The 22,742-nt window shown below is 39.3% G+C and overlaps 1 protein-coding gene across 3 annotated transcripts in view; it reads right to left on the bottom strand.

Moving 5' to 3' along the window:
- Nucleotides 1-1,693: 1,693 nt before the first annotated feature.
- ALDH1A2 (aldehyde dehydrogenase 1 family member A2) overlaps nt 1,694-22,742 on the bottom strand; it is a 55,152-nt gene continuing 34,103 nt past the window's right edge. For all 3 annotated transcript variants that reach the window (XM_014874038.2, XM_088172486.1, XM_014874037.2), the window contains exons 5-13: nt 22,286-22,347; nt 19,459-19,587; nt 19,215-19,328; nt 10,102-10,204; nt 7,455-7,639; nt 6,563-6,727; nt 5,965-6,122; nt 5,101-5,175; nt 1,694-2,273 (exon numbers count right to left, since the gene is read on the bottom strand). In XM_014874038.2, the coding sequence (XP_014729524.1) occupies nt 2,201-2,273; nt 5,101-5,175; nt 5,965-6,122; nt 6,563-6,727; nt 7,455-7,639; nt 10,102-10,204; nt 19,215-19,328; nt 19,459-19,587; nt 22,286-22,347 (1,064 nt within the window). In that variant the 3' untranslated portion in view covers nt 1,694-2,200. The remainder of the gene's footprint in view (nt 2,274-5,100; nt 5,176-5,964; nt 6,123-6,562; nt 6,728-7,454; nt 7,640-10,101; nt 10,205-19,214; nt 19,329-19,458; nt 19,588-22,285; nt 22,348-22,742) is intronic.

Below are 22,742 nucleotides of genomic sequence, written 5' to 3'. Positions count from 1 at the left end.
TTTATAGCTCTGTCAACAATAAAGGAGTCTCACAGTCTAAAGTCTTTCTCTAAACCTTTTTAATGGAAAAAACTTCATAGAAAATATCCTTTTACTTTTTTAATAACATATAACTATATACATGATTAAAAACTGTAACAAAAAGCTGCAGGGACTGGAAAAATGTTTTGTTGGATCCATGCAGATGGTACATCTAAAAAAGGATTTCACAAACCCATGTACATCAAATGGAGCTGCAGTGACAGGGTTGAAAGAATGGTAACTCTATATTATTTACCTGAATGTATTGGGAATAAAGCACAGACATACAAAATACACGAAAGGAATACAAAAGAGTACACGGTGTAAATGCCGTAAGCACAGGAAGTTTCTTTTTTAAGTAAATAGGAGAAAAGAAGTAAAATCTCCTTTCCCACATTTTATATTGCAGTTTAAAAGATAACTAATCTCTTACTTGTTGTATTTTGTTTCTCTTCACTCTGACATATACTGCAGTAGAAGTATATGGCATTTGAATTTAACAACTCAGGAATACTTGGATTTATCTTCATGTCTGTGAATGTACTATCAGTTCTGAATAATGGCATGTAGATGTATTGCTTAAACACACGTACACAGTTTGACATGAGTTACAAAATATTGAGGGCCACCACACTACAAAGTGCTGGAGACTCTTGTCCTGATCCAGCAGTATGTTGAAGGGCACATACAACTTGAAATCTAAGAGGAATTCCTCAGAGAATAAAGGAACTTAAGAACATGCAGAAGTTAGTTTCTGATCAGGGACGGAGTTTTCAACAGTTCATAGCATAGACTCTGCAGCTAGGAAAACTTACACCTAAGGCTGTAATTCTGTCCTTACACCCCAGATCATGTAGCTACACTGTGTGGATTATTTACTGTACTTCTAAAATAGATTTTCTTAATTCTAGGTTAAAAGATAAAATGAAACCTCCTTAAAAAATAAATCTGGGGAACTGATGAGCTCTGCAGCTGAAAAAAAGAAAGAGATAGTGTTTAGTTTATCAGTGATAGATTTGAAGAGATTCTGTAGGCAGCAGGTAATAATGTGACAGGCTGTAAACACCTCAATTCTGAGATAACTTGCTGATATTTTTGTCCTAGATCAAAAAAACCCCAAATAATTGAAAGCTCAGTACCAGCCAGTAACATCACCTGAGGTGCACAAGCATGGTGAGGATGGCAAGACATCATTTAGTAAAAGCTGTAACAAGTACTTAATGATTCCCAGTGTAATCACAGGCATTTTAATAGCAGACAAATAAATGGAGCCTGTGCGTGCATATATTTGTTTAAAAAAAAAGAGAAAAGGTGAAAGCAACAGTAACAACAACAACAACAAAACTAGACAAGCAGTGAAAGCTAAAATATTCTGTGAAGCCTTGGAATCTGTTCCTGTTCTCGTTAACACCCACCCACCCTGTCTGGCCTTGCTCTTTTGGCAGGCAGGTAAATCCCTTCAAGTTCCTTTAAAAGAAGGAGGACTTTTTGCTTATAGCAAGACATAAAGTAATTACGAAAATAAGCTTTGAAATCTAAATTGCTGTGAGCCATGAAAGCCAAATTTCGCTGATAAGTATTTGGCTTTCATTGGCCATGCAGCAGATTGTTCCCTCCCTAGTCTGACCTCTTTCTGTGGGCGTGCTAATTGGAAAGTTGCCACCACACCAGGTTTGGGGCCATGACCATTCAGAGCCTTTTATTTTTTAAGAACATCAATGACATTTGTTTGTGTTGTTCACTGCTAGTGTTTTGGATATAATGTGTCTTGTAGAGCCCTGATTGAAACTACAATGTCAGTACAAGGCAGGTCTGTTTGAGAAGGCAACCTGAAAGCAGTAAGACTTACTTTGTTTATTTAAGGAAGAGATAAATGTGTGCGTGCATGCATTTGCATTTAACAGTTTTATAGCTGGAAACATTATTAAATGATGCCCAGTAGCAATTTTATCTCGTTATGATTTGTTTTATAAAGATGTAATGATTCTCAGGAGAGTTTTATGAAAACATGCAGAGTTGGTTTGTATTATGTATGCAGTTATGTGCCCAGTATATATGTTGCAACTTAATTTCTTAAATATATATTGTGTAACACTTTTTATTCCTGAGTGCTGGTCTCCATAAGGAATAGAGAAGGTGGCATCATGTGCTCTTCTGCACAACACGGTCCTTTGTCATTTTAGGAGTTCTTCTGAGGGATCTTTATTGTCACAGTTTTAACTTCAGAATATTCTCTCAATCCACATTCGCCCCTAAAGAACAAATTGCAGCATCAGCTTATACCAGGTACTGTTTATCAAGCAAAAATCTGCAAAGTGATTTCTTGTTAAAGTTAAGATATTAATCCAAAGTTGCAGTTCAGTTTAGGTCAGAGCAATGGGATGGCTTCAGAATTTGATAAGGAGATAGACAACATTAAACCCAGAAATACTCACTGTCTGTTGATGGAGTTTTGGGAGTTAATTGATGTCCTCTGTCCTTTCTAGACTTTGAAAAATGTCCCAACACCAAGACCTACCCCACTGGCTAGTGAAATTACTGTTTATATTGCACTCAAGAAAGGGAAGGTTCAGACTGAGCACAATGAAAGATGAACTACTCACAACCATGGATAAAGATGATCTTTTCTCCCTAGCAAAACATCTAGTGGAAGAGAGTTCAGCTTGCTCAGATTCCCTTCTATGATTCCCAGTAGAATTCCTTGTTTTGTTCTGGCACAGGACATTACATAAGAACTCCACACTGCTAGAGAGCAGGCACCTACTAGGTCCCAGTCATCATCTGACACATGGCTCTGAGGGGAGCACATTCTGCTTTGGATAGATTACACTTAAAAGTGGGTGTTTCTGAATGCTATTAACATTTTGTTTTAGTCAGCTGCAGCCTGGGTCATCTCTTTGGCCCCTCTGCTGATGTTTAGAGTGGATGTGGCATGGCTTTTTGGGACTTGTCTTCTCTGAAGTACAGGTATTCCCATTTTCCTGTGCCTATTTTGAGTAATGGAGAAGTCTCTTTATGTCATTAGTGAATTTATGCCTTCCATATGCTGTGGATGTAAAGCAAACAGTGTCCCCACCTCAAAACAGGTACAATCCAAGTGTGGAAGTAGAATATATTTTCTGTATTAAAGCAATGAGGGTTTTTTTGCAGGAACCACCCAATTTTTAGTTACATGTGTTAAATTTTACATCTCCCAGGTAGTGATAAGAAGCTTTAAAGAAACATGAATGAAAAAAACCCAAACCCATGTCTTCTAGACCTCTTCAAGGATACAAGAATACTGTAAGTAGCATTAATGCAATCAGAAATCTTGTGTACATGAGTACTGGGATGAACATACTCTGTTACATTTTGTGGGAGTGTAAAATGAGTAAAACAGTTCTCAACTCTGTGTTGATTTTTTGCCCACGTGTGATGAAAACCTGTGAATTTAAATGCAGGACCAAAACAAGTCCCAGATAATGCAGTGCTGGCACAGGCAGCACAGGAGCCAAGTTATGATCTGGCTGTAATATAGTGTCACCTTAGCAATGACACACTTATGTAGAGATACTTTTTTTTTTCCTTTAACTACCCAACTCAACATTATTTGTTCTGTAAAATGTATGCCTCAAAAACAAGAATGTAGGAAACTGGTATTTTAATAAAAGTATGCAGGTGTTAATGCAGGGTGGAGGAGGTGAATTAGAAGGTGATATCTGATCAAAGAGGTTCTGAAAGGACTAGAATAATTACTTATAGGTAGTTTTTCAGGCATCTTTGTGAGATGGAGAATATTGCCATTCCAAACATTTATTATTTATGATGAATACTTTCAAAGCTGTAGTGGGAATCAAGTATGCAATTACCACAGATTTTTCCGTGAGAGCTGGGGTGCTGCCTGGCTTTCTCCCCTTTTAAGAACTCTGCAACATTGATATGTGAATATTTTGCTTGCACAGTTGAACCTCCCTGGAGTCAGTGGGGTCACCTCTGGGTGTCAAGTTACTCATGTGCTCTATCGAGCTTAGTAGTTTTAGAATATTTTCACAATGATAAGAGTTAGATGACCTGACATATTTATGCCAGTGTGAGATCACCTCATAACTCATGAATGTGAATAGTATGAATGTGTTATTCAAAGTACTCCCTAACGAGGGAAAATACTTCAGATTACATAAAGCTTATTTTATAGATCAAGTTGTATACTTCAACATATTTAAAGTTTTAAAGAGTTTGACCTTACTTTGGTTTTACTGCTGAGTTTGCCATTAGCCATAAGCTATTTTGAAAACTTAGGTGAGACATATCTGGTACACATACCTCCTGCACAGAAATTAATTGAATCCTTGGTATGTAACCAATCTGGGGCTGATGCAATTGCTAAACTTCCTTGTGATTGTAATGAGAATGAGAAACTGGTAAGACTTTAAATTAGGTACATGGGACAATATTTAAGTGTGGAGCTCTATTTCAAAATATTTGGTACTTAGTGCTAAATGGAATAAGAAAGACAGAAAGCTTTATAATGGCAAGTGGTCTTTTTCAAAGGGAGGTAACACATTTGTTTCCTTCTCTTTGCCTGATTTTGTTGTTTAAAAATCTGCAAGCTGATAACTTTTTTATGAAATTCAAATGTACCTATATTAATAAATATAGTGAAAACTGAAGAAAGGAAAGGAAAAACTACCAAGAGAGACACAATACATGGCAAAACAACTCTGAAACAAGTACACCAAACCAGTCAACAAGCACTCAGCATCACTAAAGAGAGAGTCTTTCTGAAAAGATGCTTAATATGGCTTTAAAACTTTCCAGAAAATACAGGTTACAAGTTCAGAAAAATATTCAGAAATTTTCAGTTCCTTTCAGGATAAGAAGTGAATTCCAATAAGTTAGTTTGCAATGTTAAAAAAGGTGGTTTTACCATGCAAATTAATTGCATTTAGAACTGGCAATGATGATTACAGGTCACCTTATATTTTGCCCTCATTCTCAGGTTGGAATATTTCTGGATCTTAGTTTGCATGGAAACATTCATTAATATTTATTAAGTTGTAGAGTTGAAAACAATTTAGAAAACAGCAGTGTGATACTTACATCTCTCTCCCATTGCCAGACATTTTGAATCCTCCAAAAGGACTTTGGGCATTTAAGGCATTGTAGCAATTTATCCTGTAACAGGAAGAGGCATTAAGTCCAGCTGCACTGCCAGAAAGACCTCTGGATAACTCAGAGACAGGCTGAGACTTGTGGAGCTAAGGACACTCTATACCTCTCAGTAATAACAAACTTGTTTCGTGTTGAAAAGAAATGAGGGATTTATGCTGCAAAAACAACAGTCTGCTTCTTACTCCTAAGGAGAATTGGATTTGACCTATGAGGGCTGGAGGAGAGCACCATACCTTGGACACATCTTCAGTAATGAACTGTTAATCTGCTGCCAAACCTCAGTGCCAATTTATAACAAAGAGCTGTTAGATTTGAGTTTGTCCTTTTTCTCCCTCATTTCTTGCACATCTTTAGTTTACTCAGGTTTGACATACTGAATTGCAAGCTACTAAACTCTAGAGTTGGCATTCCCTATTCCTAAAAGACTGGAGAGGAAGTGTCTCCTCAGTTTCTTAATGTTGTAGAAAGTACATAATCTTTTGTGCCTTTAGGAAAACCTCCCAGGATTGTTGTGCTCCCCAGAAAGGATCGTTGATCCTGTTTGTTGTCAGTAAAGCTGCTCAGCAGTGCTGCCGTGCTCCTGGGAAGCAAGGTGCTCTCCAGCTCCAGCAGCATTCCCCAGCAGTGAGCAGCCACAGCACCTCCCACTGCTGTTCCATGGCTTGGCCAGTGATCCACTCTAGGACAGGCTGCATAAATATTCTTAACAAAGGGTGCAAAACTGAAGTGAAATGATGATAGTGAGTCAAACTCTTTATCTTCAAGAGTGGGAGTAGGATAACTTCTGCTTACCAGACTGTCCCAGCCTGCATTGCTGAAGAGACTGTCAGGGCCTTGTTTATGTCATTTGTAAAGACAGCAGCTACCAGCCCAAAATCAGAATTGTTGGCTCTCTCTATAACTTCATCCATGGTTTTAAATCTCAGTATTTCTTGAACAGGTCCAAAAATCTGCAACAAAGATTAATAATTAATAAACTAGCCACCTCAGAGAAATTTTATTCTTGTTTTATACTGCTTTCTTAATTATCCTCTCTATCTCCTATTATACTCTTTAAAATTTCCCACAGCAAAAGTTTGTGATAAATAGTGATATCTGTCTGTAAAACTGCATGATTTTCCCAAAGCAGGTGCCTCAGGGGAACTTGTCCATTCTACCCATATCTCCTCTTTCATATCTGAGACCTTACGATCAGTGAAAAAAATTGAGCTTCCTTACCCAGCTGATGTCACCTGCTGTGTGCATAAGGAGTTCTGAATAGATTTCTTTTTTTTTTTTTTAAATATGGTCATTATTTTCACCCTGAGGTTTTTGTCTTTGTCATTAAACAAAAGGAAAAAAAGTAATATTTAGGATGTTTTGAAAGGATCTTGCCCACACGTGTGAGTACCTCCTCCTTGGCAATCCGCATGTCATCTGTTACATTGGAAAACACTGTAGGTTCAATGAAGAATCCCTTTCTTCCCAGCCCCTTTCCCCCACATTCAAGTTTTGCTCCTTCAGTGATGCCACTTTGAATCAGTTCCAAGATCTTGTTGTATTGTTTTTTATCAATCTGAAAAAGAGAAGAAGCTGTTAGATGTGCAGACCATGTACTTGACAAGTCGGAATAGGTGTTTTTAGACAAGTCATGTTCCAGTGAATCAGTTCCTGCTTCCATTCACTGCTCTTTGAGCTGCAGATGCCAAAGATCTACAAGCAGGTGCTGACTGTAACCTTGGGCTCAGACTTCTTAAGATGTGTCACCTTTTACTTGTGGCTTAACCCATGCTCTTGCTAAATAAACTAGTTTACAAGCACAAAAAAAAGCAGATCATTAGTTTTTGTCCCAGATTAACTTCCAGAAAATGTTATAAATCCAGCTGGTTGTTAGCGGGAGGAACATTTTCTTAGGACTTATTTCTGATTATGGCCATCTTCTGCTTAGAATTCCTGGATCTCCAAGCATAGTTATGGTTGTAGACAGTTCTTGACAGTTAAGTGCTCACTGACACTTTTAAGAGCTTCTCACAGTTTACACCAGTATTTTGGGGACTGAAGGGCCAAATCTTGCTTTTAAAACTGGGAGGCAAACATTGATATTTAAACTGAGATTCTTTTTTTATTTAACAAGAATACAACTCAGAGCTGCACAGCTTATTTACTACCTTAGAATTTTAATCTTGAAAGTATGTATTGTGTCAGCTGTCTGGGACCTTGAGTGAGTGTGTACTCTGCCTTAGTGGAGTTTAAATACTTGCAGGCACCTCCTAGGCTGTAGAGCCAAAGCTCTACTCCTTTACCTGTGGACCTTGCTCTGTAGTTGGGTCAAAAGGACTCCCCACAACTCTCCTCTTTGCACGTTCTACACTTCTTCTAACAAACTCTTCATAGATTGATTCTTCCACATAAATCCGTGAGCCTGCAGTGCAGCATTGACCTTGATTGAAGAAGACTCCTTGGTGAGCTTGTTCCACAGCGTAGTCCACTGAAAACCAACACAGCACATGTTGCACTGCAATACCATGGGCAAATCTGCCTTTGCACCAGGGCTATGTGTGTTACACAGTGCCACGTTCCTGAAACTTCAGTAGTAGGATTTGGTTAAATAAAACTAAATCAAGACATCCTTTAGTTGTGTCAGGTCAGAAATGAGGATGATTCCCACTGGAAAAGTTAAGACAGTGCTTTAGCAGTCAACAGGAGTAAGATATACAACTTCACCAGTGTCTTATATCCAGCAAAATGTCGTTTACCAAGTAAAACCCTTAAGGGAACTTCAGAAGAATGTGCCCCACATAAATACATCTGACTGGACCACTATAGGAAAGGCAAATTTGCCTGTGGTCCCAATGTGGCACTGGGTTTAATACTTCATGAGTGAGAATTACAGCAAACCAAATACATGGGAGAATTTGATTTTGATAATGGCAAGACCTGTCCTTCCCAAAAAGCCAGATTCTTCTTCTGCAACATAGAAATTTCCTCTTCACCCATGCAGATGACTGGGTAAGGCTTTAACATTATAGGCCTGTTAGAGAACAATCAACCCTCGATTTCTTCTCTAACTTCCCTGGAGATACAACTAACACGTTCTGTCCAAGCAGGAGAGACATTCAAGGCCACGTTCTTACTTTGGGTGTAATAACTGACTAGACAAGAATAATGAAGCAATCCCTAAACAGTGATGCCCTACAGCACTGTAATACCTCTGTTACCAGTTGTAGCCCTTTGGAACACTGCTTAAAGTATAATCTTTTATGGACTAAACAAAGCAACTGTGCTTTACTTTCAACAAATTCTAGAAACTCTGTCTAACAGAAATGTCTTTTTATGCCCTCAGTGTGGTCTTTAGAAAAATTATATGGGGTGTTCCCTAGGCCACATTCAAATTTTCCCTGGCAGCTCCATGGAGATTGAAAGCACTAGTGGATAGCTGTGATTAACTAATGTTTCTTCCTCTATTGTTAACAGTTTTCACCATGAGGGGCTCTAACCATTCTTCTCTGTTTGTTTGGTGCACTAAACCTTCAACAGCTTTATCATGCTTTCTGCTAACTTTTGGCACACAGCGTTCCTCATGCAAAACAAACAACTCCTTTGGAACAGTGAGCCAGTTGCTGTTTTTAAATAATCAGAGCTTTGAAGTTTAAGTCTTAGGTCAAGTGCTGGAGGTTGTAATTGTGGGAAGACCAGAGAGCAGTTGTCCTTCCCCTGTGGAAGGTCATAACACAGACCTGCTCCTGGCAACGTGTTGCTCTACTGGAAAAGTTTAGGTGTTCAAATCTTAGTTAGCACGTGAGGGACATTTGAGGTGTGGGCATATCTGGTGGGAGGTGGAGATGAGTAACTGGGGTAGAAGGCTGGAATATCTGCATCTGGCTCCAGTTGACAAGAGATTTTTTAGCTTACCAGGATGACTGTGGCTGAAATTTCAATCCTCAACTTGGTAAAGCATTTCTATGTAGAAATATGCTGGAAGTTGTCAAGCTTTCCCTAGTTTTTCAGATATTGGTAAGTTTTGAAAATGGATACAGGATTGTAACCATCTCCTGTAATTCATGTTATTCAAAATCATTCTATTCACTTCCCCCTTTTAAATGAGAAGATCAAATCCTTATGTGTCTGTTTATTGGGGTTGCAAAGTTCTCAGGAAGGGCATTGAGTACAGTGTGCCTACACCCAGCCTGAAACAAGAGCTCAGAGAGATGGTGTGACCCATCTCATTCATCTTAAGGGGGTGTTAACTTCAAAACCTCCTGCTGACAATTTAGATATCAACATTGTAACTATTTCGTGGCTGATCATTTAAGCAGAAACTTCCAGTTTGTGTTTATATCCTGTCCTAAACAGCTGTCCTGTACCTTCTCAGGTGCCAGAAATCTCAGCTGCACAACATCATACATCTGCCAAAATTTTCAGCTCCCTGCTGACAGTGGCAGTGAGGATATTTCAATACACAATTCTTTAGTTGTGAAAATTTAAAAAATGGAATAATCTCACTTTACAGCTACTTAACAAAGAAATACTGCACTGACTAGATTAGCAAGTCAAGTGTACATAAAAGTCCTCCCTTTTTATAATTTCTTTGAACCAAAAAAATAACAGAATTTCTAGATTTAAACCACTAAATCACCTTGCTGCAGAGCATAGGATGGCAAATGTGTGTGGGACTAACTGTAAAAAACACTCTGTCTATATGCTTGGTTGTAACCTTTTTTCTGCTCTCTTGTTGACTATGAATCTGTGGGTTCAAAATTGTATTTTATAAGAGATAGCACACCTTAGGTTGCTTCTGTAAGATTGAAAAGTGCCATTAGTTACAGCTGTATTGCTTCATTTCACTTTATAGGAGAGATGTACCCTAAAATTAGTTTTAAAAAAGAAGAAAAGTAGAAAAAAGACATCACACAATCATGTTTTTAGCAAAATATGGAAGTGCTGACTTACAATCAGCATCTGCGAAAATAATGTTTGGGCTTTTCCCACCCAGCTCCAGTGTAACTCTCTTCAAATTACTCCTTCCAGCTGCTTCTTGGATCAGCTTCCCAACCTGAAAGGAAATGGACACACATTTTACAGGGAATGTAGTCATACAGCTCATTTTAACAGCCAGGGTTGGCTATCAGTAGAGCAGAGCTTTAAATAATCCAGCAGGTTCTTCGATCCAAACATATTCTCATCAGCAGTGGACAGCTTTCCTTTTTTTTTTTTTTTTTTCCTAGAAATTGAGAGGGGAGAAGGCACAGCACTATGTTTGTGTACCATTCACCCCCATGCAGCTATGCTAAAATGGCTTGGGGCTTTCTTCTAAGGCATTTTAGGAGAGCTGAATTAGAAATTTGAAATGGATGTAACTGCAATTACTTCTATCAAACCATTGACATGTTCACAAGGCTTAATACATCAAATTCTGATGAAATCATCCTCCTCTGCAGGATTAACAGCACAGAGCAGAATACCAAGTAGGCAAGAAGTTACAAAAGCACTATCCCAGACCTGATCCACAGCTGCACCACAGATAATCTTAATACGGATTGAGGAGGTCAAAGTCATCTCCAAATTGTCTTTGTAGATTGTGGGGTCAGCTGGAGCAGCTACAAATTGCAGATCTCACCAATGAACATGAGAGTAGATTAAATGGAGTAGCAATCTGACAGCTACAGATCTGACATGCCTCCACATCAGTACAGTTGGAGGGGAAATTCTCCTCTCCCTGGATCAACAAATCCAAAACAGATCAGTTGTATGGTTTGTATGGTTGCAGTATAACTGTGACCATTTTGCAGCTAAGGAAGTAATCACAAGTAGATTTAGGCTCCTACATGGTAAAAAACAGGATTAAAAGTACCTGTTGAATATTAAGAAGCCTAAGAACCTTGGTAAGTGCTTTATTTTAACTGAGACATGTTTTAATGTCACACAGAAAGTTAGAGGTGACATGAGATGGGAGCGAGTCCAGAGCTGGGCTTTTTTCTCCATGTAGTACTCTGGTCTCTCTATCTGTTTTCTATTTCGAAGGTTATGTGAGTGAGATTCCCTGCAGCAAGGGGTTAATGGATGAGAAGCTGAACCTCTTAGAGAATTGAAGGCAGTCTGCTAGAGAAAGTTAAGTCAGCACTGGAGTAATCAGAAAGCAAATGAAACAGAAACCAGGGCCCCCAAAGAAAAAAAAAAAAACAAAGGAAAAACCCCACAGGATAATGAAAGAATTGTGAACCACTTCATGTACCTTTGTGATTAACTGTTTATCTGGTGATACCACAGTTGAGTGTGACTGAGGTTTTCTCTTTAAAAAGAAAAAAGAAAAAGCTTTTTTTTCTTTACCCCTGTATTGATGGAATGGAGTGTTGACATTATCATGAAATTCCTTGCATATCCCCTTAATTGGAGCTGATTTTATTGCTATGTTTGACTGACAGCCAGAAGTGAACCTGAAAAAAAAGGATCCTTTCTGCCTTCCACCCCCACCACATACATCGAGCACGTCATCTGGAAATTCCAGCCTCTCAAACTGTGCTGAAAATGTACACTAGAAACCAGAGTTCTGTATTTATAGCCCGTGCCAGCCAATGCCATTCACACCCTCACTGCCTTGAACCCCCCTCTCTCAAAGAACAACAACCAGCTATTTCCCCTCAAAAATTCACAAAGAGCAGGACAGACCAAGGAAGCCAGAGCAATGTGTCCAGCCTTCATCTCTCTGCCTTCCGTTCTACTTTAATGTCAAAACACTTTTGTACAAATAAGTAAAGATTTTAAAGGATTCCATGCAAACAAGTGATTGACAAGCATGCAAGTCCAAGTATAGTGTGTATGGCAAATATTCAAATCCAAAGGGCTTTGAGACAGTGGTGTTAATTTGGAAAAGTGTAGTCTGAGGTATTTTTAATACAGGGAAGCTGTTGTCAAGTTTCCAAGTAAAAACTTAATAGAAGGCTTCACTGTGTCTTTCCTGTTAGAGATCCGTGTAGACATCAGGATGGTGGGGCTCATGCTGCTCAGCATTTTTGTTCACTGTGCTCCCGTTGTGCCCTGTACACTTATAAGTTGAGAAAAGTCTTAGGGAAGGCACCAGCACCGTGGTTATTTAGTGACAAAGGCGGCCTTTTGTGACTGACCCTCTCTTTATGGAGAAAGACAGCATGAAAGGGATAAGTGATAGTGTTGCAATCTGCATGGGCTTTCAGGACACGCTTCCCGCGGTGTCTCTCAGCTCTATCCCTGAGCTCCCAATAGGCAGCACAGCCTGGAGAGGGAACGCTGGAAGAGAGGACTCCCCCACAGATAATGGAGCTGTGTGATTATTCAGCAGGAATGTTGGCAGAGAAAGGCCTGACTCCCCATCCTTGTTTTGAATAGGCTTCAAGATTGATATCAGGAGTATCCCCGGACAGCTTGTGAAGTACCATAACCTTGTAAGCTGCATGGAGGGTGAGGCACACGTAATTTGGTCCATCTCAAAGAAAACAATTTGTTATGCAGACCAACAACAACAAAGATTTAAAAAGTAGTTTGAGGCGCTCTTGTGCAACAAAGCTATTTGAAGGCTAGTCCTGGAAGGGTCTATTTCTGGACTGTCAATGGTGTGACATTGGGCAGTTATCATGATCTAAGACATTTGATTGTTGTTTATTTATGCCTTCTCTATATGGAAGTTTAATGTCTCTTTCAAGAGGAGGCCTAAGCAGTCGCATTTTAAATACTTCGTGCAGAAATTAAAAAGCATTTATTGCCTTTCATGTACTCTTAATTTTCTGTTTTCAGACAGAAATCTGTATTTCTAATGGGAACAGGTGGATTTGTCTATTACTGTTAGAGCACTCAAAGTCTCATGAGTCAAAAGCAAACCTCCAAGGTTTGTGATATTTCCTCTTCAGCTCTGTCATTCGGAATGTCTGGGTTCTCCTTTGCTCTGAACCTTCCTTTGCTCACAGATAAACAGTAAATCGTCAGGGAACACCTGAATATAGGGGAACTGCAGTCTAGCTGAACAGCAGGTCATTTTCTTGATACTGCCACAGACAAGACAGTGAAGGGAAGAACTGGACAGGGAAATGTATGGATTAAAAGATTCCATGAACAATGCAAAATTTGACTGAGTAGATATATATCATCAGTTAGTTAGGCATTTAAAATAATACCTTCTATACCTTTCTTGGGATATAGAGAGAATATCTGAAGAACAGTAAGTGGTTTAAGTTACAAGAGATTGATTGAGTTTTGGGGAGATGGTGTGGCCAGACAGAAATTTTCAATGTTTTCTGTAAGTACAGTTTTGTCTCCAGCTGTTGAGACACTGGATGTCTGTCATTGTTTTGGCAAAACCCTCAAACCCATGCTGCTGCTCACTCAGTCTGCCTTATTTATCATGAATTCCAGATTATATGCAAAATATTTCTGAAAAGCATTTTAGAGCCTCTTGGCACATTCAGGGTGTGTCTCCTGCAAGGACAAGCGAATTTGAAATACTGTCACAAAGAAGAGCAGCTTTATTTGACTGCAATGCCCTATGTGAGGAACAGCCCTGAAAAGAGCATACTGAATAGTGCAGCACAAGTGAAAAGGCAAACCCAAACACAAATTCCTGGAGAGAATCCTAAGCTATAAATGGCTCATTTGTTCCATAGGTTAAATCCTGGCCCCATGGAAGTCTGTGGCTAAACTCCTGCTAACATAGGGCCATCCTATTTGTATTGGGTTTAAGAAGGTGATTCCTTTTGACATGCATCTTTTGTAGGCAAACAGGCACAACAGTTGCCCAGGGACAGCTTCCTAAATGCTACCAAAAACACAAAAAAAGGAAAAGGGAAACAACTTCTTCTCATTCAGGAGTCACAAGCTGTCCAAGATAGGATCCAAAAGATTCTGCAGGAGCAGGAACAAATGCTAATGTAGCCTTCCTAAATCCTTACACAGGGCATGTGTGTAGCACTATAAGCTCACAGACTTCTCAGAACAGGTCAGATCACCTTTAGGATTCTTATTGGTAAAGTAGAAGAGGTCAGGTTGCAATTTTTCATGAAGCCTAAAACCGGTAAGAGATGTGTGATCCAGGAGAGCTCACACAACTCATTGGCCGTGCAGTAGGAGGACATTCTGTCTACATCATGCATTGGGACATTTATCTCACTTTAGAAATGAAAGGAGAATCCTGCTGAGTAAATTAGAATCAGTGGTAATACAGCTGTTAGCTACAAACATTTGTTTGGCATGAATCAATCTCAACTCTCCCGTAGTTTGCTTTGATGGTCTCTCTAGTATCTTGTTGACTAATGATGAGATCATGGTTTGTTAATCTAAGTGCATAAAGAAAACATTCTGCCAAGCAAAATGCAGTCTCTTTTGCTGGGGTTTATTGCAGTTGTTTATAGACCTTTTGTTTACACAGGCATCCAAACCAATTTGTTGGATATTTATTTGGGTTACTCCACAGAACTGCCTGAACACAGACCTGAATCCTATCTTAAATCTGTCTGCATTTTAATGGGTCGTAGTTTGAACAAAGTGGAAACCAGCCACTTAGGATACATTTCTTGTTGGCCAGAACTTCAAATGTTTTGTGTGTTATCTATAATTCTCATCTTGAGAGCGTTTAACAACTGGAGAGAGTTGTAAGCTAGTCTGATTTAGAGGTTACACATTTGGTTTTAAACAGAAGTTATTAGAACTCATTAAACTTTTGCAACAATCAAAACACAATTTTTATCCTAGGCAGGGCTGTAAATCTGCATTTAAAAATATTTGTAACTTCTTACTCTCCATAATCATATCTAATTTTAAACTCAGAACATACTCCCCTCAACTATTCCCTGTGCACCAGGAACTTAGGGGTACACCATTTCAACACCACTTCCAGATCAGATGGAGCACACAGGTAGCAACTTGGGCAGACAGCTCACAGCAGGAAAATCGCTGTATTTGCAAAGCCTTAACTGAACTAACAGATTTGAATGGAAAAAAAGGCAAATTAAGAGTAAACCTGCTTCTGATGGCTGCTTTTCTCTGATATTTGAAGGCCTCTCACCTTTTTTGCATAGCAAAAGTTCTTTCAGAGAATAAGAAAGCAATATGAAGAAACTCTTTGCATTTGTGGTATGTGTAAAAATTGTCCCCTCATCAGCATTTGTCTTGGAAATACATAAAGCCTACTGTTATTTCACTGGGCAAGAGACTTGTAGAATATCTGTAATTCTGAGCACTGCAGCCTAACAGCAGACGCATGGGAATGCCACACATCCCGAGTTTGGACCTGTTCTTAGAAATTGTAAATTACTAGTTTTAATTAAATAGTTGCTAATAATTTTTAAAAGGAACTCTGACAAGAATATGTGGAACAGTGAAGAAACTGAGGCAGAGAGGGGCAGTGCAAAAGGAAAAGGCATGTACAGTAAACAACGGGCATAGTGGGACACAGCTGAGCTTTACAGTGCCTCTCCCATGCTCCCAGTGAGTGGGAATCTCACCCTGCAGCTTGGGACCAGAAGGATCAAGGAGAAATTCAGTAAGATGTAATGAGATATGTAAGTTGATTATGGACTTTCAAGGAAAGGTAGGAAAAGGATAGGAGCAACTGTTAATATGGTTGTATTGACTGAAAGAACGTTTGCTTGTGACAGTTTAAATTTCATCTGGTTGTGGAAGATGAAGAAAAAAAAAGTGTCAGTGAAGCCTGAGAGGAGATTGCTGTAATTAAGGAGGATCATGGATTAGGCCTGGTTCACTAAAACCAACACAATAAAAATAAACATTTTGGTTAAAATGTCCATACCAAACAGGCTGCTGAAGAGCAAACCAAAGCAAGCAGAGAAGCCAAGAAAGCTACTGGAATCTAGGGAGGCATAGTATTTTAGGTGGGCTGTCATGCTCAGTATGATTTTATTCCTTTCACTGTGACAGTTGTCAGAGTGAAATCCATAGCCTGCCAGCTGTTTGTACAACCCTTCCCTTTCCAAGTGAGCTGTGGACAGAAGAGTTTTGAGATAGATCCATGTACTAGGAAATTGGGAAAGGAAGATGATCCATGGGAGAGTGTTTCATAAGAAGCAGATAGGCTGAGGGATGAAAGAGTTGGCAGACTATTCTTTTAATGTATGCAGGCTAACCCATAAAGGAGGGGCAGCAGGAAAGATGGAGAGAAGTGAAATCAAACAGTAATTGTGCCAGAGAAAAAGAGTTCTTTATGCTTTTTTCACACATTATTTTGTGTGTGTGAAAAGTAAATAGCAGTATTTAAAAAAAAATTCAGAGCACTCGAGAATCTAAAACCCAGAGGAAGAGAGTGCACACTGGATAGCTCTAAGCTAGAAATCAGAAGCAGAAGTTGAAAGTTGTTTCTGTGTTGTCATTGCATGGGCATGGGCTTGAGGCCTCCAGTCACCAGGACTGTCCAGAGGCACTGGACTAATGCACAGGTGACGAGGCCATTGCCACATGGAGTACAAGTGTCCATGTGGCCCTCTGGGCTCAGGAAGTGTGTCAGTTGTGGATTGGCAGAAGCTGTGAGGCTGCAGCAAGGAAAGGATCACTCCACACATGCTCTCTTCTGTGAGCATCTGGTACTGGTCCTGTTGCAAGATAAGGTGCGAGGCTGGAGGGCTCTGTGGTGTGGCTGTGTCAGGCTTTATTGAGTTAAGGTTGTGAACTTGGCCTTTTGGCTCCTGTTTCTATGGATTGGGTTCTACAAATATTGGAACACATTAGCATTCCTTTTTTTTTTTTTTTTTTTTTTTTTTTTTTTAGGAGGAGCAGCCTGTTTTCTGCCTTTCAAGAATGCTGCAGGAAAAATAGTAATATAGTAATAGAATATAGAAATAGAATAGAATACAGAAAAATAGTAATAGCCCATTTTTGTGATTTTTACAGGCAAATGGGGAGTTTTCATTTATGATAAGTATACTTCAGAGGTATAGAACTTATATTAAAGAACCTCATGGTGAAAACTTGAGAAAAAACCTATGCTTCAGAATCCCAATTTTAAGATCTTTGCATTTGTACTGATAGGTTTTATCATTAATTTGCCCATCATGAACTGTCTAAACTAGCACATGGATGGAATGGAGGAATGGAGTTAAAACGTGGTGTTTATACACCTAATGGCTATTGGAAATTCCCATCACTGGAGCGTACAGTTGATACGTTTCAGACAAGTACCAGAGAGACAAAATATTTCCACTATTATTTCACTAGAAATTGAAATCTGCTTTGGAGGAGTCAGAGACTACAGTCCAGCTCATATCAGAATATGGTGTTTAAAATGTTACAATGTTGACTTGCTGTTACAAAAATTCAGTGTTACAGGAAATCAGAAACAATATGGAATAGTTTACACTAACTCTGCATTAAAACGATCCATCTGTTCTTGCTTTAGGTTCTTAGAGAATTGCTTTTTCATCTCTGTAATGCTTTTCACTTCCTATTAGTAAGGCTTTTAAAGGTAGGCACTGAGTTAGTATAAAACCCACAGCTTTTGAGTTTAAACGCCTATTAAAACTAAAGCTGTCTGGAACTACAATAAAAATTTATTTTGGCTACAAGAGACAACTTTGAAACCTAACCCATCTGTATTTTTCCTCTTCCAAACAGTGCAACATCCTGTATAATAGAATATTTATCTTAAACAGAGACCACATATCTTTATGAAAACAATTGTTTCAACTTAATTTATGGGGGGTAATCAGCTCATATTAAAATTTTCAGTATTCCAGGATGCTAATCTTAATTGGATACAGGAGATGTAATGACTAGTGTAATTCCATAGAATAATCTGAAATCTGATGTAGCTGTTGACTTAGAATGTAACCTGTGTATGTTAGAATCTGAAGTTGTCATTAAAAAATCATGTACAGGCATGTAGCATAGTAATTACAAAACACCTGTGTGTGCAAATTAGGCATGCAACTGCAGCTACATTTTACTGGTAGTTTAGGTTTGTGTTTGACTTGCACACTCATTTACAGAATAATTCCACCATAATAATTTATTTGAAATAATTGAGCAGATCTCTGCAATCCCTGGGCCCACCAGGGAGATACCCACATATCTAGTAGGGCTGCATGATCAGTGAATTTATCGATGCAAATCAAAAAACAAATTGCCTCACTGTGAAGAGCAGTATCCCTGGGATGCATAAAGCCTTCCACTGCCACGAGTGGGAGTCAAACATATCAAAGAGAGACTGGATCCCTGGGGTTTAGCTCCCTCCATACAATAGTTTGTCAGATTTTGAATTGGAAAGGGCTGGGTTTAGCACTCTCTAAATATAACCAGCCCTGAAACTCCCACAGAGATTCCTTTCTGTCTGCCTTCAGACGATGAGATAAGGCCCCTTCTCCTGTGACTTCAGTCTGGAGTACCTCTGTCATCCCCACCCCAACCCTGATAACAGCCAGCTTGGCACATATTTGAGAGCAAGATGTGATGAGAGTTTTGGGGGTTAGTCTTGCTGCAGATTGCAGCCTGCATCTTCAGAGAGCCTCCTCTCTAACATCTGCAGCATAGACTCATAACAAGATATTTTGTCATCCAGGAGAAAACTGACTCCCTTCATTCTCTGGACAGCTTCTTTCCATCATTTTGGGACCGACACCTTGGACAATGTCCTTTTCTCCCCACATTCCTTCCTTTTTAGGCCTCCTCCTCATCCTCAATATACTTGAATGCAGCATCAAAGTTGAAGTATATTTGCACAATTTGCTCCCTTCCTCTCCCTTTTCCCCAAGTACAGCAGGATACACAAATTATGGATGTTGAAGCAGCACTTATGTGTGCTATGATATACACGGGATGTTCTGCCTACTTGCATGTGATTCACATCCTCATAAGCCCACAGGAAATCCCAGTAATATTTTTCCAGGCATATCTCCTGTGCTGAGGTGCTGAGCACAGCAGGGGCTGGAGGAAAGGAGCTGCTTGTGCTTGGGAAGTCCTGTGGTACATAAGTTTAGCTGGGAAGCACAGACCTCTCTTGTTTAGATGTAACTCTTACTCGGTGACAATAAGAAATGTAGCACAAGGACTGAAGTATTTATTCACATTCTACAGTAATATGTGAATCCTCTTACCTCAGTGGATCCAGTGAAAGCAATTTTATCAATGCCAACATGAGAGGCTATGGCTGCACCAACAATTGGACCAAATCCTGGCAAAATATTGACAACTCCTGGTGGAAAGCCAGCCTGTCAAAATAGGAATGAATGAAGGTAAGCATGACTTATGAGAACTGTTAGAGCACATTAAAGCAGGCATGTGCTGGTGGTTCCCTCCTCACAAGGAGGGACAGACATCACTCCCCCCAGTTATTCTTACCTCTTTGATAAGGGCACCCATATAGAGAGCACTGAGTGGTGTTTGTTCTGCTGGTTTAATAACTACTGTATTGCCACAGCACAGAGCTGGAGCAATCTTCCATGCAAACATCAGCAGGGGGAAGTTCCACTGTAGGAAAAAAAAAAGATGATAGATGGAAAAATATTGCCGTGGTGTTTTGTTTTCAAGATGTCAAGCTGATACCTCACTTATTTCTCAGGCTGATCCTCAACATAAATCTTTCCCAGCACAAAGCAAGGACTTTTTAAAAAATCACTGCCATTAAGAAAGCAACAACAGTGAGTTCTTAGTTTGACTTCTTAGTTCTTTCTCTCCTGTTCAAAGAAATACAACCCCCACCTGCAATCTCCATTAAAAAAAATTCTGTTATCTGTTAATTTTTTAAGTCACAACTTTTTATTTCATTAACTGTTTTGCTATTGGCACTTTTAATTGCCCCATGAAAATAGGTTTTGCTTCTGATATATTTGGAAAGAACCATTTGCTCACGCTGAAGCAGTTTCGGATGTAAATTTCATATCCCTGAATGATATAAAATTTATATTCAAAATTATATAATCCTTCATTGATGGAATTACAATAAAAATTCCATAAATGTCAATGTTCAATCAAAGCATTTCTTTTTCTTGAAGACTTCTTACTTAGATTCTTAGAGAAATCTATATGGAAGATGTTAAAAGAACAGTAAAAAACAAGTTGAGAAACTCTTTGCTGCTGTAAAATTTTGAATTGTCATTTATTATAACTTCATTGAACAGCAGATGATGTAGGGAATTATATTAATTCCATGCACAAAACATGCCTTGGATAAAGATAAAAGTAACAAGCCTTTTGCACCAAGGCCTGATCCTAGCAGGTTAAGTGGATAGTCCTCCTGATTTTAGTGAAAATGTCAGAGTAATAAAATAACTGTGTTTGCACAATCACTCTTCCAAATGCATGCACAGTCTCTTTTAGAAAGAGAATAGAAAATATCAGTCACAGAGTCAGCCACTGGCCAGAACGTGTTGCTGCCTGATGCATATCAGCTGCCACTCTCAGACATCTCTCTAGCCCCTGGCTAGCTTGAAAAAATACACAACTGTCTTTCCTTCACCGAACACCCAATTTTTTACTCCCTCTGTTGTTTATAAACTCCGGAGACAAAGTGATGTTTTAATTCCATCTCCAGTACATAAACCTGGGAGGGGAGCTGTCGGGCCAGCAGTGTGCTAACAGCCTGCACTTCTAATGGCATTGCAAGGAGAGCTCACAGCAGTTTTATAGGGTACTATATAGCCCTGTTTATGCTACAGCACTGCCAAAGAGCACATGTTTTGATGGAAGCTGGGATGTGAAAGAGGATGAGGAGTTCAGTGTTAGACTTGCTGTTTAATTTTATTTTCGAATAATGTATTTGCTCAGGCAATGGCCAAGCATATGCAGCAGCCTGGGCTGTCTTCTGGGACTGGTAGCATGGAGGAAATACAGAACAGATCAGCAGTGGTGTTAGAATAGATGGATATGACAGCCATCTTCAGGCTTTGGAGGACAAAACTGAGGGAGGAACAAACATGTATGGTAGATGGCTGGGTACCCTGACTTTTGCCATGATCCCCAGCCTGTGGCCAAGCTTCTTCAGCAGGTCTGTCAGTTAAGCTCAGTGAAACAAACATAAGAGATGTCCAGCAATGCTGGGCTTAGATGTTGGGGCTGTCATTTAGCAAATGCTTATCCATGTGCCTGGCTGAGGAACAGGGACAGAGCTGTGGAATCTTTCATTCATAAGGACCAAGTTAGGAGCGTGTGTAGGTGTTTGCAGGACTGCTGTAGCCACAGACTCTGAATCATTGGATGTTTCTCTGGGTTTCTGCTGGGTGCCAAACACAAAAGCCACCCCTTAACAAAGACATGAAATAACAACAAATATAAATAGGGAGGAAGGGCTTAACATTGTTAAAGTAATCTTTTTGGCTGCTCCTTTTGTAATGGAATTGCTCCGTGTTTCTGTTTAGTGGCTCTGTGGTAACATGAACAAAATAAAAAATCAGCATCAATAAAAATTTCAGAGAATGGCCTGATTAGTCCCTCAGTGTTTTGTCAAGCAAAAAAGCTTCCATGCAATATTTTAATAGCTATATGTGAGCCTCCCATTGAAATTTCTGCCAAAGCTGGTTAACTGGCTCTCCTGAAAAAGTTACCCTTTCAGTGCAATTCCCATGCAGTGTTCAGCAAGATTTTATTATGAGGGTGTCTGCTGGGGTGTAGGGGGAGTATTGGATTTGATTAAATGATCTGTTTCTCTCTCACAACAAATTAAACAAACATTTCATGTCTTCTATTAGCTACACAATGTTAATTGTAATGATATGTCTCCTGGAGTTTCCTTTTCTCCTCCAGCCTTGTAAAAGAAATAGCAGGAAAGAATGGAATTAAAATACATCACATTCTCCCAGGAACTGAGGAGCCTGTTAAATCACAGAAAAAACTAAATAAATAAAGAGACTACCACAGCAAAGCATCAATTTTCCATAAGTTGTGTGAACATCCATAACCACTGACAGCATATTAACACTGTGTTTTGCTTTGCTTATTTTAATCATGTGAATTCTATGACTTGAGAACTTAACTCCTAATAACAGAGCCTAAACCCTATTAGCATGTTCAAATAAGCATTTGCAGGGAGGCTGTTAAAGATATGTCAACAATATGAGCTCAGCTTTTTTCGTAATGGAAAACACACATAGCTGAAGACCATGTTTTATGTGTCTTTAAAGAGAGCTGGTTCAAATGAAAATAAATAGAAAGCACTAGTAGAGATACTCACAGGGATGATCTGTCCACACACTCCGATGGGTTCATGTCTTGTAAACGTAAAATAATCTCCATCTGAAACAGATGAGCATGCTTACTCTCAAGTGCAGTTTGACTTGGCAGAACAAAAAAAAAAATTAAAATAGAGAGAGGGAAAAAGCTCTAAGGATCAGCCTTTGATGGCAGTAAAAGAAATAAAGAAGTCATGGAAGTGGTTTTTTGTGAGCCAGCATGGGAAGCCTAGGTTCAGGACCAACCTAATTGTTCTTTCTGTAGAACAAAGGAAGCAGGCTTCCCATCAGAAAGTAACCTGCTTTGTTCCTTGGCAGAGAGCTACACTGCACATAAAATTGCAGTATCATGGAAGCACTTATTGGCCCCAGCTGATTTAAGGGTAAGAGAAGTGAAGAGTCACAAAGGCAATTTACTGAAAGGCATGAGTGGAACACAGCAATGTAAAGGTGTATCTA

The sequence above is a fragment of the Sturnus vulgaris genome, chromosome 13 (assembly GCF_052056855.1).
Source record: "Sturnus vulgaris isolate bStuVul1 chromosome 13, bStuVul1.hap1, whole genome shotgun sequence".
Taxonomy (NCBI): domain Eukaryota; kingdom Metazoa; phylum Chordata; class Aves; order Passeriformes; family Sturnidae; genus Sturnus; species Sturnus vulgaris.
Note: the sequence above shows the minus strand (reverse complement) of the source record. Positions and strands in the feature narration are given on the sequence as shown.